Here is a 20,725-nt window from a genome sequence, read left to right on the forward strand (position 1 = left end):
ACTGTTATTGGCCCAACACTCTAACCGCTAGGCTACCTGCCACCCTAAATTAGGTTAGTATTGTGGAGTAAATACAATGGTGTTGATCCATCCTCGGTTTTCTCCTGTCACAGCCATTAAACTCTGTAACTGTTTTAATAAATCTTCTTAAGGATCAGCGTCCCGTCAACGGGACAGTTGTAAATCATGCAGCGCCTTATGTCAAGAACGCAGATTTTAGAGAAACAACAAATGTCGGTACATATAAGTGTCTTATATCGGCTGAAAGCTTAAATTCTTGTTAATATAACTGCACTGTCCAATTTACAGTAGCTATTACTGCGAAAAAATGCCATGCTATTGTTTGAGGAGAGCTCCTAACAACAAAACACTTTTTTCACGCGATAGATTTGATAAATTCACCTCTGAAGGTGAAATGTGTACTTACATTATGAAATCCTGCTCTGATTTAACATCCAAAGGGTCCCGGAGATAACATGAAGTGTCTTTTTTTTAGATATAATCCTTTTTCATATCCTAAAAAGGTCCATATAGTATGCACAATCGATTTTGTATTTCCACTCGTTCAATTTGCAAAGAAAGGAATCTGTGAAAATCTCGCCCTGAACGTTGTTTCAACGAGTCAAATCACATTCGTATGTATTCCTCAGAGATCCTAGAAGGTAACAGGACTTCACTATATCATTAGGGGTATAGTATATCCTATAGGACACTGTATTTGGTCAGAGAGCGACGCCTTCATGGCACACCGATGACGCGGCCAGTCATCACTTGAACGACTCTATCTTTGTCAAATAAGCACCAATGTCAAACAAAGCTAGCTAAATAGTCAATGAGCTGGGCTTTACGGTATCCGGAAAGCATGTATATGTCGTAAAATGAAGCTACTAACCTTGTACGACAGTATGCCTTTTCATTTTGGACAGAAATTATAAGAATATTCAGAGTTATGAAGTTATGAAAACTTGTTGTTTTGCAAATGTTGAACTTATAATATGGCTACTAATACTTGGAAAGCTAAATCAAAGTCCAAGTATACAGATTTTACGATATTCTTGCAGAAAAATGTAATATGAATGCGAATGTCTCCTTCACGATTTGCCCAAATGTACCTGGGGACTTCACACTAAAAGTCTTGTAGTTCACTCATTCTTCAAGTTATCCGTCTGAAACTTTGCACATACACCGCTGCCATCTGCTATCTTGTGGACACTATCGGAACCAGAGTGATGGCTAGAACTGGTACCTTTCTCTTGCATTTCAAAGATGGTTGTAGAAAAAAAACGTTTGTTTTTTTTCTTTGTATTTTCTTCTACCAGATCTATTGTGTTATATTCTCCTACATTCAGGTGGTACCAAGAATGTGCATATCCTTGCTTCAGGGCCTGAGCTACAGGCAGTTAGATTTGGGTATGTCATTTAGGCGAAAATTGAATAAAGGGGGCTATCCCTAAGTCACCATTGGCCTCATGGTGAAATCCCTGAGCGGTTTTCTTCCTTTCTGGCAATTGAGTTAGGAAGGACGTCTGTATCTTTGTAGTAACGGGATGTTTTGAATCACCATCCAGCATGTAATTAATGACTTCACCATGCTCAAAGGGATATTTAATGTTAGCTTTTTTTTGCCTATCTACCAATAGGTTCCTTTCTTTGCGAGGCACTGGAAAACCTCCCTGGTCTTTGTGGTTGAATCTGTGTGGGGTACAGAGATTAGGTAGTTATTCAAAAATCATGTTAAACACTATTATTGCACACAGTAAGTCCATGCAACTTATTATGTGATTTGTTAAGCACATTTTTACTCCTGAACTTATTTAGGCTTGCCATAACAAAGGGGTTGAATACTTATTGACTTTTAAGACATTTCATCTTTTCATTTTTAATTTGTACAATTTATACACATATAATTCCACTTTGACATTATGGGGTATTGTGTGGAGGCCAGTGACAAACAATCTCAATTGAATCCATTTTAAATGCAGGCTGTAACTCAACAAAATGTGGAAGTCAAGTGGTGTGAATACTTTCTGAAGGCACTGTATTTATTTTTTACAATCATGTTGAGCCCTAAATCATTTGGCCTTAGACCAACAGCGCAGTTTTAGTTGTTGTTGTTTTGTTTTTATTTTTATCAGGGAGAGGCATTCTAAACCAAAGCATGATGTCTCCTTCACTAAATTATCCTACATCGATAACCCTAGTTATTTCATTTCCCCTACAAGTAGCCTATTGTAATCAGTTCTGTTTCAAAGTCGAAAGGTTTTTGTAGAATTTACATGAAAAATGCAATACCAAGGTTTGCTATAATATTTTTCTTCTGTTAGTGCATTTAGCATGCACAAACAAAATAACAAATCAATTGTATTTTGTTATTTATTTCAAATCAAATCAAAGTTTATTTGTCACGTGCGCCGAATACAACAGGTGTAGACCTTACAGTGAAATGCTTACTTACAGGCTCTAACCAATAGTGCAAAAAAGGTATTAGGTGAACAATAGGTAGGTAAAGAAATAAAACAACAGTAAAAAGACAGGCTATATAACAGTAGCGAGGCTATAAAAGTAGTGAGGCTACATACAGACACCGGTTAGTGAGGCTGATTGAGGTAGTATGCACATGTAGATATGGTTGTTGTTCTAGGACTGAGGTTGTTATTTTGGTACACACCGGTATTCTGACACTAAGACATTGAACATTGCGAGGGCTGATGTGACAGATGGCTCATGAAACTCCCTCCACAGCACTTTTCAGCCAGACACAGTTCAACTACAGCTCATCCACATGAGTGCTGCTCTGTTTAGAAAAAAATATTCTCATGTGCTGGTATTTTCTCTGTTAACACACACAGACAGACAGACACACACGCACACGCACACACACACACACTCACACACATGTTCCTCTCTCTCTCTCTCTTTCTCTCTCTCTCTCTCTCTCACTTACTCACTCTCTCTGTCAGACCCACACTATCTGCAGACCCACACACATCTATAGACAAGCATACACACATCTCCCCCCTCTCTCTCTTCCCCTCCTTTTTCTTCCTCCCTCCCTCCCTCTCTCTCTCTCCATCTCCCCTTGTCTGTCAGCGTGATCAATGGCTTGACTTCCTCCTTTTGGTACGGCTGTAGGCTGTATACAAGAACACAGGAATCGCCTGGTGCTGCTCACAGTTTCACAGCAGCAGCAGCCATCAGTGCTAAAGACAATTATATCCAGAAAACACGCCGGATTCCCTCTGCAGTCAAGATGAGTGCAGGGGATGTGGTCTGCACTGGCTGGCTCATCAAATCTCCCCCTGAGAAGAAACTAAAGAGATACGTGAGTAGGGGAACAGGCTGGGCGGTTGCTGGCTTCTGTGCTATTGTGATGCATTATAGCCAAGCAGTAGTAGTACCAGTTCCTGCTGCAGACAAAACAGTGTGTGTGTGTGTGTGTGTGTGTGTGTGTGTGTGTGTGTGTGTGTGTGTGTGTGTGTGCTTCTTTCACATGCATTGCTTGCTGTTTGGGGTTTTAGGCTGGGTTTCTGTACAGCACTTTGAGATTTCAGCTGATGTACGAAGGGCTATATAAATAAATTTGATTTGATTTGATTTGATTCTCAGTCATCAACACAGCTGCACTGCTATGCCGCTAGTTCACAAGATATTGTAGGTGAAGCTTGCAGAGGCATGTAGAATAATGACCATTGTATGCCTTTTTTGTAAACAGTGTTTTCATGCAACCTCGCCAGTGTCTTCCTCCTCATTATAGTAGTGGCCATTACATACTGTAGGACATGCTGTTATAACTGCTGGTCATGCTGATGCGAATCATTAATGCACTGTGAAAATAGCATTTGAATTTCCTTCAGTAAATGCACATGTATTTTAAACATATCAAACTGCTTATAAACCATAATGTTTACAATTTTTTACTTTGTTTAGAATTTTATATTTTTTGCAGATGGGTTTACCTCTTATTAATAATTCAAGTGTATTATACTGTAATGTTAACATGTCTGGATTAGCATGTTTGACCAAAAGTGAACTGGGACAAGTGCCTGGCAATCTGCAATGTTTCTGTAGGGGTCATGTGAGAATGTTGTTGTGTAGGGAGGAAAGGGGGAGGCCACCCATTCTGGGATGTGTGTTGAGACTGTTGGCCTCTCATTCTGTGAAATTTGGGTGTGTATTGCAAAACATGGGAAGTACTGTCGCTGCCAAGCAGTACAAAATGACCCGACAGGCAGAAATTACCAGGCTTTATGATGGCTGTTTGCACTTCCTCTCTACAGAGTAGCTGGCTTTTCTGAAAACTAGCACAGATTAAGGGGGCAGTGGTAATTCACTGGAAAGAGAGTCACATCAGAAATACTATTTGGTGGAAAATAGTTTGAGGGCTTTGTGGAGGACACAGACAAACAGGAAGGACAATGTTTCCCTTTGCAAGGACCAGACTAACCATACACAAGAGAAAAGTGTGTGGGCATACATTGGACTCATCACTCCCTACACATAGCAAGTGAAGGCCCAGAGCAGCTAGCTTTTAGAAACACTAATGATGAGACTCAGAGAGTGAAAGTCACAGACAGTTTCAATTCTCCAACACACAGAGGTCACAGCTAGCATTGCCAGTGGCCCATAAGTTAACATACATAAGTACATAACTTAACCACATTTAAATTAAAAAAAAGACAATGCCCACGTAAGGGTAAACAAAACAAATTAAAGGATCTGTAGAGGTAAAATAGTTCAATGTTTTAATTTTCTACATAACACAATAATTGTGTGACATTTTATAAAAAATATCATGGGGAAACATGTTCCAAACAAAAATGGTATGGTTTAAAAACATCACTCTCAATAGAATAGGCCTAGTTTATTTTCCAGCAGAGTTGAGTTCGCACTCAATAATGCCATTATCACCACAACAAGGAAGTGTTTTTACGCATGATTCTGTAGAGGTTTCTGGAGTGTGAGGATATTTCCCGTTAGGGGTTTTTTGTATTGTTTTTATTAGGGATCCCCATTAGCTGCAGCCAAGGCAGCAGCTACTCTTCCTGGGGTCCAAACACATTAAGGCACTTACATCACAAATAAAACCAAAGATAAAACGGTACATCATATAACATTATTACACCACTACATATCTAGAATACAAAATGTATAACACCCCCAAACAACAATATTACAATGTACGTGTGTGTAGAGTGCGTGTGCCAGTGTGTGCATGCGTATGCATGTGTTAATTATTCTCACATCATGCGTTTAAAATATGCTTTGACATACTGAACATGCAGCACTGATGATGAACATGAGCTGCCCTACTCTCTGTATCCCTGTCCTCTTTCCTAGCACTGTGTGATGCAAATGAGGATTTACAACTTGTTCACTGTTTATGATTGATTTGAATATGAGTGTGGGCACAACAAGACAGAGTTTTGTTTTCAGACAAACGTTCTGAGCATGTTCATAACTCTCTTGTAAGATCATCACAAAGATAAACAATATATTCCTGAGACTGGCGGCTGGTGGGTTATAGCACACACTTCCTTAGTCAACTGAGATAGGAATAATAGTGTAACACAGACAACTACAAAACGTGTGCTAATACCACTGCCTCTTCAAAACAAATCCCATTTCATCTTTATGGTAGGTTGTTTCATCAAATTTACTCTCATATCTCAAAAACAGCTATGATTTCATTTCAGACAATCCAGTGTTCCATGACAACAGATGTATGACAGGTAGAATAATGCATGAATCACCTGAATACTGAATTTATTAGTCAACGGTATAAAATATACAACTACTGCTAAAAAGTTGGTATTGGAAATGGCTTTAAATAGTACATGGGTGAAGTTTGAAGAACAGACGTAGTAGGCCTATGGAAGTCAGTCATGAATATTTGACGGTTAGTATATAGATGGACATATGACTCATAGCCCATGTGAGTGACCATGAGGTCATCACGATCATGACCAACATTTTTAAGTACTTCAGATAGGCCTACTTATTCAGTATCAAAATGAAGAGAGACAGTTAAGCATTAAATTCTCATAGCATTACTGAAAACAAAACCCCTCCTATACTAATCGGTATCCATTTTGGCATGAAAAACTTCAGCAGAAAAAGAGGTTGCCTTTTTAATCTTCCCCAATACGTTAGTGACCCACACTGCAGTACAATTAGCTTTTTGTTCGTGTCAGACCTTCTCTTCTACATAGAATTAACTTCCTCTTCTCAGCACTTCTGGGAAACGTTGTTGTCAGTTCCTCACAACAACCGTACCAAAAGCAAGAAAAAGGGTGTTGTCTATAGCTGTGGTAAATTAAGGTTGTGTTGCTAAATGAACGTGGTCAGAAGAGCAGTGATACATTTTCCATGACTAAAAATGTATGTTCCCCGATGCATTGTGTGTGACATAAACTGATTGACACAGGTCACAATGCTGGAAACAAAATGAGGATAAAGACAGTGCTTTGTACAAAGAATCTTTAGCCACAGTCAGGGACATAAAATAGTTCCCATTTTTCTGTATTGAGCTACCATGTTAAAATGTTTCACTGATGGTTCTGTTGATAAACTATGAAATAAACATTGATATAGAACAACAACATTCTATTGCTGAGGTCATGGTTGAACCTTAAGTCACATAAAAATACACCAACCTTTATTACCAACCAAATATTTCTAAGGTTACTAACCAACTAAGGCAACTAGTCTACATATGTGTGCAGAATAATTGTATTATATTGATTTGTCTATAAGTACAAGGTGCAACAGTACAGTATGTTAATCTGCGGAGTTCCCTGTCCCCTAGGCATGGAGGAGACGTTGGTTTGTTCTTCAAAGAGGACGTATGAGTGGGAACCCAGATGTGTTGGAGTACTACCGAAACAAGACCTCAAAGAAGCCCATCCGCACCATCGACCTGAGAGAGTGTGAGGTTCAGATGCAGACGGAGCAACGCCTGGTCAAAAGGGAGTTCCAGAACCAGCACCTCTTTGTTGTCAAGACTTCGTCTCGCATGTTCTACCTGGTGGCCAAGACTGAGGAGGAGATGAACAGTTGGGTCAGTCAGATCAGGGAGATCTGTCACTTTGGACCTCTGAGAATGGATGATGGGACAGGTAAGGAACTCGCACAGAGACACAGTTCATTACAGTTTAAGCGCCTTGGGTGTGAGAAATGCGCTTTACAAATTAAATTAATTATTAGTATTAGTTACAAAATCACATTTATGTGTTCAATTTCAACAAAGAATATAGAGAAACATAGTTTGGTATTCAACTATTGTTGGAGGCTTTCATCCTATGACAGAGTAGTCATGTAGGTATGTTTAAGGAAGGCAATATAAATTCAAGACTGAGATAACATACCATTTAGGTGGTAATCTGATGATGACTGGTAAATCAATGAGTGGACAATATTAATTTGTCATGTGCCGTTTTGCATTGCATTTAAAGGAGATGTTTCAATCATTACTGCTGCAGGACAAGTGTTATACGGCCTCTAAAGTTTTGGGCCGATAAAGTTATTGGGCTCAAGAAATGTACTGATGTCACTTATGCAATGACATTGAAATACATAGGATTTATTGATGGTAAACAATTTTATGAATAGTGTGAGCAGAATATATTTTATTTAACCGGGAAAGGCTCTGGAGGTTATAACCTGTTTTGCAAAGGGACCCCGATGTACAGTGCATTTGGAAAGTATTCAGATTAAATCGTTTTTTACCCTCATAAATCTGAACGCAATACCCCATAATGACAAAGAAAAACTGTTTTTTATAAATTTTTGCAAATGTATTAAAAATAAAAACGGAAATATTGCATTTACATAAGTATTCAGACCCTTTACTCAGTACTTTGTTGAAGCACCTTTGGCATTGATTAAAGCCTCAGGTCCTTTGGGGTATGACGCTACAAGCTTGGCACTTCTATATTTGGGGAGTTTCTCCCATTCTTCTTTGCAGATCCTTTCAAGCGCTGTCAGGTTGGATGTGGAGCATCGCTGCACAGCTATTTTCAGGTCGCTCCAGAGATGCTCGATCGGGTTAAAGTCTGGGCTCTGGCTGGGCCACTCATGGACATTCAGAGACTTGTCCAGAAGCCACTCCTAGGTTGTCTTGGCTGTGTGTTTAGGGTTGTTGTCCTGTTGGTAGGTGAACTTTCGCCCGAGGCTGAGGTCCTGAGCGCTCTGGAGCAGGTTTTCATCAAGGATCTCTCTGTACTTTGCTTCGTTCATCTGTCCGTCGATCCTGACTAGTCTCCAAGTCCCTGCTGCTGAAAAACATCCTCACAGCATGATGCTGCCACGACCATGCTTCGCCATAGGGATGGTGCCAGGTTTCCTCCAGATGTGACGCTTGGCATTCAGGCCAAAGAGTTTAATCTTGGTTTCATCAGACCAGAGAATCTTGTTTGTCATGGTCTGAGAGTCCTTAAAGTGCCTTTTTGCAAAATCCAAGCAGGCTGTCATGTGCCTTTTACTGAGGAGTGGCTTCCGTCTGGCCACTCTACCATAAAGTCCTGAATGGTGGAATGCTGCAGAGACGGTTGTCATTCTGGAAGGTTCTCCCATCTCCACAGAGGAACTCCGGAGCTCTGTCAGAGTGACCATCGGGTTCTTGGTCACCTCATTGACCAAGGCCCTTCTCCCTCGATTGCTCAGTTTGGCAGGTATGGTGGTTCCAAACTTCTTCCATTGGAGGCCACTGTGTTCTTGCGGACCTTCAATGATGCAGAGATTTTTTGGTACCCTTTCCCAGATCTCTGCCTTGACACAATCCTGTCACGGAGCTCTACAGACAATCCCTTTGACCTCATGGCTTGGTTTTTGCTCTGCATGCACTGTCATCTGTAAGACCTTATATAGACAGGTGTGTCCCATTCCAAATCATGTCCAATCAATGGAATTTACATCAGGTAGACTCCAATCAAGTTGTAGAAACATCTCATGGATCAGTGGCGATTTTAGCATGTATATCTTGGTGGGGCAAACTCCCCACATTGCCAGCAAAGCCACTACACAGCACAAGACAACACTAAACAATAGATTAATTGCACTATAAAGTGACAAATGGTGCCAACAAACTGTTAGGGCCTACATAAAGATGTCCCAATCTTTTCAGCACCATGTAGTGAATCCTTACCACTGCTACACCTGGCTATCATCGGAGCCTTTTCTGGCAGCGAAACAGTTAATTCAGATTAATTTACAGTATTAAAAAAAAACATAGCTGATATGACTGATTTGCTTAAACAAATGTGGTTTCTACCGACAATTGAGATGTACAAACTATGGCATAAGGGGACGAGGAGCAGATAAGAGTGAATCTGTAATTTGGATTAAGACATTAATGAGCGAGCTAGGACGAACGTAGTCAATATTTTTAAAAATTCAGCACTTTTGAAATGTACAGCGACAGAATTCAGAACGTGGCCCATTCTTACAGTATTCTCCCTGTACACCAAGTCAGAACCGTAGGATAAATAAAGTGGGCATATAAGCAGACAATGAAAGCTCTTACAATATTCAATGATTACATTTCTCTAAAACAGGCTATAGGCTACATGTGTACCACCAAATCAGAATAGTAGGCTAAATTATGATGGGGAAAGGGACCAAACCCTCCCCTAACCCGGACGTCGCTGGGCCAATTGTGTGCCGCTTCATGGGTCTCCCGGTCACAGCCGGCTGTGACATAGCCTGGGATCGAACCCGGGGCTGCAGTGGCGCCTTAGCACTCATTGTTTAATTTGTGATTTCCAATTTGTTGTGTAATGTTTATGTCCAATGGCCGATGAGCACTGAAACGTTTTATCTATATTTTCTCTTCATATGACAAGGATTGAAAAGGATTTGCCAGTAGATTGCCAACCTGATGCATGATGATGACTCCTTTTTGAAAGTATGATATTGACATGATCAGTCTAATCAAAGCTGTGGTAGATATATCTGTGGCCAATGACTTTGAGCTTTCTTGGATGGGCACTTCTAATTTATGCCTATGCCAGCACCCAAGGGGCTTGAATGTTCGAGCTCTAACCGTACATTTTGCAGTGACGTAGTGTCTCAAGAAAGCAAAAAAGAGACGTTTGTCCGTGGCTTTATTAACTCAATTATGCAAACTGACATGTGACATGTTTTTAATGCCAAAATAACATGCAAAACAGGCACACAAAAATAAATGATATATATGTTTTTATAGCTAAACAGGTGTGGCTCAAAACAGGTGGGGTTCTGCCCTACCTGCCATGAATGACACGTCACCACTGTCAAGGATGATCAATGGAAACAGGATGCACCTGAGCTCAATTTCGAGTCTCATAGCAGTCTGAAAAAACGTTGCTTTGTCATTATGGACTATTGTATGTAGATTGATGAGGACATTTTTATTTAATCCATTTTAGAATAAGGATGTAAACTAACAAAATGTGGGAAAAGTTAAGGGTCTGCTGACTGCAGGAATGTCCACCAGAGCTGTTGCCAAAGAATTGAATGTTAATTTCTTTACCATAAGCCGCCTCTAACATCGATTTAGAGAATTTGGCAGTACGTCCAACCAGCTCACCACCACAGACCACGTGTAACCACGCCAGCCCAGGACCTCCACATCCAGCTTCTTCCCCTGTAAGATCGTTTGAGACTAGCCAACCAGACAGCTGATGAAACTGTGGGTTTGCACAACCGAAGAATTTCTGCATCAACTGTCAGAAGCCGTCTCAGGGAAGCTCATCTGCGTGCTCGTCGTCCTCACCAGGGTTTTGACCTGACTGCAGTTTGGTGTCGTAACCGACTTCAGTGGGCAAATTCTCATCTTAGATGGCCACTGACACACTGGAGAAGTGTGCTCTTCACGGATGAATCCTGGTTTCAACTGTACCTGGCAGATGGCAGAGAGCTTGTATGGCCTCGTGTGGCAGAGCTATTTGCTGATGTCAACGTTGTGAACAGATTGCCCCATGATGGAGATAGGTTTATGGTATCAAATCAAATTTATTTGTCACATACACATGGTTAGCAGATGTTAATGCGAGTGTAGCGAAATGCTTGTGCTTCTAGTTCCGACCATGCAGTAATATCTAACAAGTAATATAACCTAACAATTCCACAACAACTACCTTGTACACACAAGTGTAAAGGAATGAATACGAATATGTACATAAAAATATATGAGTGAGTGATGCCCGAACGGCATGGGCAAGATGCAGTAGATGGTATAGAGTACAGTATATACATATGAGATGAGTAATGTAGGGTATGTAAGCATTATATAAAGTGGCTAGTGATAAATTGATTACATCAATTTTTAAATTATTAAAGTGGCTAGAGTTGAGTCAGTATGTTGATAGCGGGGTAAACAAGCAGTGGCTCGGGTGGTTGTTGTCCTTGATGATCTTTTTGGCCTTCCTGTGACATTGGGTGGTGTAGGTGTCCTGGAGGGCAGGTAGTTTGCACCCGGCCTTACGGTTATGGGCGGAGCAGCTACTGTACCAGGCGGTGATACAGCCCGACAGGATGCTCACGATTGTGCATCTGTAAAAGTTTGTGAGTGTTTTTGGTGACAAGCCGAATTTCTTCAGCCTGTTTTTTTCTTTGTATTATCTTTTACCAGATCTAATGTGTTATATTCTCCTACATTAATTTCACATTTCCACAAACTTCAAAGTGTTTCCTTTCAAATGATATCAATAACTGCAACAAGACCATGGTGCTTGCCTACGGAGCTGTGAGGGGAACGGCACCTCCGTACCTTCAGGCTCTGATCAGTCCCTACACCCAAAGAAGGGCACTGCGTTCTCCACCTCTGGCCTGCTCGCCTCCCTACCTCTGCGGAAACACAGTTCCCACTCAGCCCAGTCAAAATTGTTCGCTGCTCTGGCACCCCAATGGTGGAACAAGCACCCTCACGACGCCAGGACAGCGGAGTCAATCACCACCTTCCGGAGACACCTGAAACCCCACCTCTTTAAGGAATACCTGGGATAGGATAAAGTAATCCTACTAACCCCCCCCCCCAAAAAAAAAATGATATAGATGTACTATTGTAAAGTGGTTGTTCCACTGGATATCATAAGGTAAATGCACCAATTTGTAAGTCGCTCTGGATAAGAGCGTCTGCTAAATGACGTAAATGTAAAAAAAAATGTCATGTAAATGTAATAATATGCATATCCTTGCTTCAGGTCCTGAGCTACAGGCATTTAGATTTAGAAAAAAAAGGCACCTGGAGGGGGGTGGAGACAATCACAAAGACAGGTGTGACAAGGTGATATACACCCATAACGTTTTACTACTTATATTTAACAAAAAATGGTTTGAGATTAACTACAACATTTTGAAAAGACACTACTTACATCTGAAAAACGTGCCAAAGTGACATATTAAAAAAAAATATATATTACAAACATATAGTAAAGCGGTGGACAGAGCTGCCGTAAAATCTGATTTATTTTACCCAATTCGGTTACTTATAACTTACAGTGCCATAGACATTACAACTCTCTACAGGCATGCAAATTCAGCCAGGGTGATGCTGGAACACTTAGAAACCATGCTCTCTTGCCTTCATGTCTTTTCCACAGCTCTCCCCCTGGTTTGGAGTTAATAAGAGTTGGCAGTTGGAACATTTAGTAAAACATTGTTGCCTGTGTGGAGCAGATAGGGCAGACTACATGATATCCAGACAAAGATAAGAGATTATAGCCCAGAGGAACAGTAGCAAACCCCAGGTTTACACATAACTGGGAAAGATAACACAACGTGAGACATTAAGTCAATGAAATTCTGAACTTGTTGACTATTCATTACACAAAAAAAGAATAAAATCTTAAATGTATGAATGTGAACGTAATTCAATCCACACACTGTGGTAAATCCATTGTGAAAGAAACACACAAGAGATTGTTAATTTTTATCTGCTGTTTCATGTGCTGAAAAAATAAGAAGTTTAGGCTCTGCCTGATGTTACAGTATGAGTCTTATAAATACATAACTAATTAGAGCATTCAGTATTCATTTTTTCACAGTGTATCTCATTGTCTGTAGAAATATAAATATACAAAGCATTTATAGATCAAGCCCATGTTATCTCCCCCATACTGACACCCATACTAGGTCTTTATAACGATAATGAACTCAGTTACTGAAAGCCAAGCAGAGATGATTGCCAATGATTAAGTGAAATACTACTTAAGCAACATGTGAATGATGATAACATGGATGTTTCCTCTTATATCCTGACCATATAGATCTCACGCTCCTGTCTGCATGTCTCACTGCTCAACAAAAATAATTTTATAAGAAAACAAATAGTTATAGCTGTGTTCCACTAATCAGCACCTTGCCTCAAACATTTTCAGTAGAAAACTCAAAAATACAACTATACAGTGCATTCGGAAATGATTCAGACCCCTTGACAATTTCCACATTTTGTTACTTTACAGCCTTGTTCTAAAATTGATTAAATAGTTTTTCCCCCCTCATCAATCTACACACAATACCCCATAATGACAAAGCAAAAACTGTTTTTTAGACATTTTGAAATATCACATTTACATAAGTATTCAGACCCTTTACTCAGTACTTTGTTGAAGCACCTTTGGCAGCGATTACAGCTTTGAGTCTTCTTGGGCATGATGCTACAAGCTTGGCACACCTGTATTTGGGGAGTTTCTCCCATTATTCTCTGCAGATCCTCTCAATCTCTGTCAGGTTGGATGGGGAGCGTCGCTGCACAGCTATTTTCAGGTCTCTCCAGAGATGTTCGATCAGGTTCAAGTCCGGTCTCTGGCTAGGCCACTCGAGGACATTCAGAGACTTGTCCCGAAGCCACTCCTGCATTGTCTTGGATGTGTGCTTAGGGTCATTGTCCTGTTGGAAGGTGAACATTCACCCCAGTCTGAGGTCCTGAGCGAGCTGGAACAGGTTTTCATCAAGGATCTCTCTGTACTTTTCTCCGTTCATCTTTCCCTCGATCCTGACTAGTCTCCCAGTCCCTGCATTTGAAAAACATCTCCACAGCATGATGCTGCAAACACGATGCTTCCCCATAGGGATGGTATCAGGTTTCCTCCAGACATGATGCTTAGCATTCAGGCGAAAGAGTTCAATCTTGGTTTCATCAGACCAGAGAATCTTGTTTTTCATGGTCTGCGAGTCCTTTAGGTGCTTTTTGGCAAACTCCAAGCAGGCTGTCATGTGCCTTTTACTGAGGAGTGGCTTCCGGCTGGCCACTCTACCATGAAGGCCTGATTGGTGGAGTGCTGCAGAGATGGTTGTCCTTCTGGAAAGTTATCCCATCTCCACAGAGGAACTCTGGAGCTCTGTCAGAGTGACCATCAGGTTCTTGGTACCTCCTTGACCAAGACCCTTCTCCCTCGATTGCTCAGTTTGGCCAGGCGGCCAGCTTTAGGAAGAGTCTTGGTGGTTCCAAACTTCTTTAATTTAAGAACGATGGAGGCCACTGTGTTCTTGGGGACCTTCAATGCTGCCGACATTTTTTGGTACCCTTCCCCAGATTTGTGCCTCGACACAATCCTGTTTCGGAGCTCTACAGACAATTTCTTCTACCTCATGGTTTGGTTTTTGCTCTGACATCCACTGTCAACTGTGGGACCTTATATAGACAGGTGTGGCCTTCCAAATCATGTCCAATAAATTGAATTTACCACATGTGGACTCCAATCAAGTTTAAGAAACATCTCAAGGATGATACATGGAAACAGGATGCACCTGAGCTCAATTTTGAGTCTCATAATAAAGGGTCTGAATACTTATGTAAATAAGCTATTTCTGTTTCTAATTTTTTGTAAATTTGCTAAAAATTCAAAAACCTGTTTTCGCTTCGGCATTATGGACTATTGTGTGTAAATTGATGAGGACATTTATATTTAAGCCATTTTAGAATAAGGCTGTAAACTAACAAAATGTGGAAAAAGTTAAGGGTCTGAGTACTTTCCGAATGCGCTGTACACACATGGGCAGCACACACAGATGCAAAATATGTACTGTATATGGTTTGGAGAAGTTAAGAATGGTCTTTCTTTTTTTCCATATTTAAACTGCCTGGTCTTTTTTCTTCTCATTCTTATGTTTTATGGTGCTGGTGAGATAATGTTTATATACATGTCACATGTTTATACAACGTATAACATGTTTTTACATACACAGGTGTTGTGATTATATTGTACCATAGTGGATGTTTTAGGGGGTTGCTCAGTCTGAATTGCTATATGGTAGGGGCTTTGTTTACGGTAAAGGGGCATGGACAAGAGCAAAAGCATTTAAAGCACTGCTCAAATTCATTCCACCGCCACCTGCTGGAGATCATTGACAACTACGTCTCAGAGATCACATTTGTCAAGAGAGATCAGGATTCCTGTTTGACTCTGGCCTAGTGAATGTAACATTATCCTGAGCCAGCTAAGAACTAATGTAGAAATTTCTTCTCTCTTTTCTCTCTATTCCTTATATTCTCTCTCTCTTGCTCTCTCCCCACATATCTGTTTTTTCAGAATCAGAGGAAGGTTTTTCGCACAACCCAACCTCCCAGCAGCCTTCACCTGCTCTCTCCCGAAATATGTCATTCACTTCCAACCATGACTTCATGGCCTATGGCAACAGCAGAGTTGAGATGCCCAGCCTGATGAATCCCAACCATCCAATGGACTACCTCTTCCTCTCACAGTGTGAGACAGGGAGGTTCAGAATCTTTAGGTATGTAGCCTATACCTCTCAAACCTGAAACTGGACACCATATCCACACATTGTTTTAATGATGATAAACGATAGGCACTGTATTTTCCTTTTTCTTTCTTTTATAGATGTGACAGCTTTTCAAACTCTGAGCGATCTCTGGAACAGAATTCATCAGACGCTACTACAGAAGATGTCTTCTCTTCACCTGATCCTTCTCGGTCTCCCTTTCCCCACACTGGACCATCTCCATCCCCCTTCCCCCACATAAGGATGCATGATCCTCCTTTCAGCGCCCCATGTGGCCCCACGTCATCCTCTTCCTCTCCTCGAAATCTCAACCGTACACCCGACATCTTCCAGTTTGACAAGCCATATTCTTCTGCCATATTGGAGGTAACTACTGATGGACTAACTCCCCCTCCTCTGCCCCCCAAGTCTATCCACCTCTCCGAGCATCTTATTGATGAGGGCTCCCATAGGCCTCTGGATGGGATTGGGCAGCAGCTCACAGGCCAACCTGCACTCATCCCCCGGAGGATCTCTCTGTCAGGCCTGCCAGACCACTTCAGAAGAGGTACAGTATATAACCAGCAGAGTCCTTCAGTCTAGGCCCTTCATACCTGGCTCCATAAACTGGTATATATTATACGGTATATGTAATATATACAGTCAGCACATGTATTGATTCTGACCAATCATATTTCCAACCACACAGTGTCATTTATTCTGTTATATAACATCACAACCGCCTTCATCAGCGATATTTCTGTCTAATCTAGAAGACATTGAGGGGAGTGCACTGAGGAGCAGGAACAAAAGGCTCAGTCTTAATTTGGTAAGAACACATGTACTTGCAATTGATGGGAATTGATGGGCATTTTCAATACTACAAAATGTTTTGGACATAATGTTGTTGGACAGTTCATAGCAGGTAATAATTGTTAACTGTCATTTTTTGCCTTCTTGAATGTCAAACAACAATACAGGATTTACAAGAGACCTTTCTACATCATTATAAGCCATGGTCTACGACACATTTCCAAGTTGGTCTGGTCTTGTTGTCTTTTTGCAGCCACGTTTCATTGCCACTCAAAGTCCAAACTGCCACGAGGACTCGTACGTGCCTATGGCCTCTCCACCTGTCTGTGTTGGTGAAGGTGTATCAGACGGCTACATCCCTATGAGCCCCACTACAATCAGCTTCCTCAAGGCTAATGGCAAAACAGAGGCCCCTCTCGCTCCCACCCCCTTTCCCACTGCAGGTCTACCTGGGGATTTAGAACCACCTCCAATCAACAGGGATCTCAAACCACGCAGGAGAGGTAATGAGCAAAAAGGAAGGAAAAAGTCCTGTCTAAAGGGCTACATAATCTATTCAATTATCGTACTCAGTAGAGGAAGCATAAAAAATGCTTTCATAAGCATCTATTTTGCTGAAAGCAAAATTAATAAGGTTTTACATTCTATTGAACCTTGTGACTCCCACAAGACCCACTATTGGATACATGTTTTTTTCTGTGAAAGTCTTCTTTTGAGACAGTATTTGCAGCATGGCTCTTTTTGAAATATTGCTATTTCAACACAAATGCCCTTTGTTTGGAGAAAAGTAGACCTGATCATTATTGTCCAATAGAGAATTTGAGGGTTGCTTGCCTCATCTCACCATGTTGTTTCTCTGGTTCGCAGCCCGGCCTCCACCACTAGACCTGAGGGGCCTGTCCACTATAAGAGAATGTCCAACTCATATGCCTCTGATCAGAACCATGACAGAGCCAGGGTGAGTCAGAGATATAACTATATCTACCCTGAACTCTTAGCTCTCTAAAATGAAAAAAGGAGGAAAAAATGGATTAATTTGTTTGTGTGTGTTGGTATGTTTGTTTGTGTTGTTCCCAGAAATTCACTGCAAGTCCTACTGGAGAGAAGACAAGGACAACTGGGAATTAAAGGAGACCAAGAAGCCAGCAGCATTCCAACAGTAAAGTTACCTTCTGCATGTATATTGACATCACAAATAGTTATACATATACACTTTCATTTCCACAATCTTCAGAGAGAGAAAAAAGTACCTTAGTCACTGTATCGGTAGACTGCTTTTCTCCCCTACCATGACTAATTCAGCAGTTGTGTCTAAACTCAGAGTTCCAAACTGCCTAACGCAAAGGAATAAAGGTTTGATCATCACACTTATGAATTAATGTTTGCAGTACCAAGAAAGGCTTAAAATATGACAATTGATCTTCACCTGAAACTAGCGATACAAATGGAAAGTGTTCAGTATTGGTGGACCATATGACAACATATTCAGAGATGAATATGAAGTGAGCCTCATTGTAAGTGAGATTACTTTAATTTCAGGAGTCAAGGCAGCTGTTCTTCTCTACAAACGAGGGAGCCACCCAGCCGTGGCTTAGGAGATCAAACCTGGACTACCTTTCACTGGATTTCAATTCCGCATCCCCGTCTCCTGTGCAAAAGGTAAGCTTGATTGAATAAATAGAGGTCAAATGGTGGAAATGGGTTTGTCTCCAAAGCAAGACATGGAATCAATTCAACCATTTAACGGCATTAGAAGTGCCTGTCTTTCACTTTGAGCTGCCACTGGCAGCTTTAAGGACTTCAAATTACAGTCATCATCCACTGCAATTCCCTCTGGTCATTCTAGTGTGTGGGCAATTACTTTTTAATTGGAAAATCCCCTGTACAGTAATACAACTTTGTCTCTGCATGGTTAATTGATACACATGATAGTAGACAGATTGGTGTCCTACATTTTCATTATTGCTACTATTACCAATCTAGGGGAATAATCTGACATTTGTTGCTTTGCTCACTCTTATCGTTCAATCTCCAATTGAATGTGCCATGCGCCTGTATCTAGGCAACGGGTCCTTGGGTGATTCCTTATCTGTATTCTGTATGTGACATTTTCTTGAAGTGCCACTTTTGCATTGACTCGTATGTTAGAAATCAAGCCAAATTATTGGTCTGTCACCATCTGAGCAGGGGTGCAAAATAGGTTTTCATTTAAATAGTATTTGAAACCACACATACTGGTCAGACTTTAAAACAGTGAACAACATACATACATTGTATGTATCATTTCATTTGTTTGGCTTTATTGTCCCATCTTCCATCTGGATTCAATAGCCCAGAAGTAAACAATACATTACATTGTGGTTTTGGCTCAAATTCAAGCAAATGTGTGATAAGAATGAAATAGCACTTGCAGGGTGTAGCTGTGTCCATTTCCATGGTAATGAATCAGGCAGCTGCATACTGTGAGACAATAATGTCAGTGACTCATTGTTTTGGTGACAAGTCATTCACTCTCAATCTGCAAAAGACATAGCGAAAGGAATACTAATGCTTTCCTTCAGTCTGAAGCATAGGGGACATATTACATGCAACTATAAGACTGCATTATAGCCACTGAATAACTGACAAAACAGCATCAATTTAAAATAGATTTTCACTTTATGGGAAGGGGAGAAAGGTAATCTATGTACATTTACATTTTAGTCATTTAGCAGATGCTCTTTTTCAGAGCAACTTACAGTGAGTGCATACCTTAAGTACTTTTTCATACTGGTCCCCGTGAGAATCAAACCCACAAAGTACTATGCTCCACCAACTGAGCCGCACGGGACCCCAAATGTAAGACTGGTAGTTCCATTCTGGATTCAGGTTTTGATTGAATAATGTAAATACCTTAGTTTACTGTACACCAACTCTGCTGGGATGTCTTCCAGAAGCCCCTCCTTGCTGATGAACACAGGGTGGACTATGTGCAGGTGGATGAGAAGAAGACTCAGGCCCTGCAGAACACTAAAATGGAGTGGAAGGATGTCCGGCAGTCTAAAGTGTAGATCAGGTGGGAAAAAAACACGACTTTCCATTTCACAAAACAAGTGGAGCAAATGCAACATCACATACAAAATCTGTCATAAGAGATGGTAACTTGCCTCAAAGAGAGCAGTTCTTCTTTCATGTACAAAATAAAAGCACTTTGAAATGCATCAGATATAAACATCTATGAGAGAAGAAAGTAGACAGTGTTGTCAAAGACAGTTTAAATAACTGGTTTGTGGTTTGGGGGCATCAAAATTCACTGTACAAATATGACATCAAAGTTACACTGTGAACGTCACTTTACCATGCACTGTGTCACAATGCTGTTTTAGTATTCAATGTTACGCAATAAAAAGGACACTGCTCATTTCTCATTATTTTGCTGAAACAGATTGTATGGATTCTCAATACACAGGAATTCAAGTATTCTGTTTTTAGATGAACAATGGTCTGAGCATAAGAGTATGTTAAACCAAATGAGCAGGTGTCTAAGTACAGGTGTATATGTAGAAGTGCAAATGTAGAGCTGGAATCCTAAAGACAAAGACATGAATTAATGCTTCTGCCCTGCACATTGCATTTGTTGTTGTTTTTTTAAGTTCTGATGCCTTGGATTGGCAGCCAGTAGGAAAAGCGCAATGCCATCTGTAATCATGTACATTGGGATTAAATGGAGTGGTATCATTCAAATAAGTCAGATGAACAGGACGAACATCTCAGACCTGATATTGTGTAACAGTACTGTGTTATTACTGTGTAAGAGGGTACCAATGACTCAAACCACAATACTTAGCACCATCTCGATAGGTCAATCTACAGACGAAAGCACAAATCACTGTGTGCCTATCCTAAACTTGGTGAGGGTGGAGAACTACCTTACAATAAACAGTCTCTTCACAAATGTCGGAAAAGCCATACAGTCTTAACTAGATGTTTCTAAAGATGGAGATGAACCCATTACTTTAGCACAAGCGGTACCATCTTCAGGTTGTGAGCTTTATTGTTTTAATGTATGCTTTAACATGTCCATGTAATGTATGCAAAGATGCACATCCAAGAATGTTTTCATGCTTTAATAAATCCCTTTTACCTGACATACAGTACATTTGTCTTTATTAAGTCATCCACAGCTGCAGTAGCAGGCTATACTACATCACTGATTAGTGTAAACAACTGAAAA

At 40.7% G+C, this 20,725-nt stretch overlaps 1 protein-coding gene across 2 annotated transcripts; it reads left to right on the forward strand.

Moving 5' to 3' along the window:
- The first annotated feature begins 2,988 nt into the window (after positions 1-2,988).
- Positions 2,989-20,639, forward strand: gab3 (GRB2 associated binding protein 3). Of its 2 annotated transcripts, none has more exons than XM_029700831.1 (10): positions 2,989-3,322; positions 6,806-7,115; positions 15,510-15,711; positions 15,819-16,267; positions 16,476-16,528; positions 16,766-17,015; positions 17,380-17,470; positions 17,590-17,671; positions 18,052-18,171; positions 19,446-20,639. In XM_029700831.1, exons 1-10 carry the CDS (start codon positions 3,251-3,253, stop codon positions 19,560-19,562), a joined length of 1,746 nt encoding a protein of 581 aa, XP_029556691.1. In that variant the 5' UTR covers positions 2,989-3,250; the 3' UTR covers positions 19,563-20,639. The 2 variants fall into 2 exon arrangements, with proteins under 2 accessions (XP_029556691.1, XP_029556690.1); XM_029700830.1 differs by having other exon boundaries at positions 2,990-3,322; positions 16,473-16,528.
- Positions 20,640-20,725: the final 86 nt, after the last annotated feature.

Source organism: Salmo trutta, chromosome 19, assembly GCF_901001165.1.
Source record: "Salmo trutta chromosome 19, fSalTru1.1, whole genome shotgun sequence".
Classification (NCBI taxonomy): Eukaryota; Metazoa; Chordata; class Actinopteri; order Salmoniformes; family Salmonidae; genus Salmo; species Salmo trutta.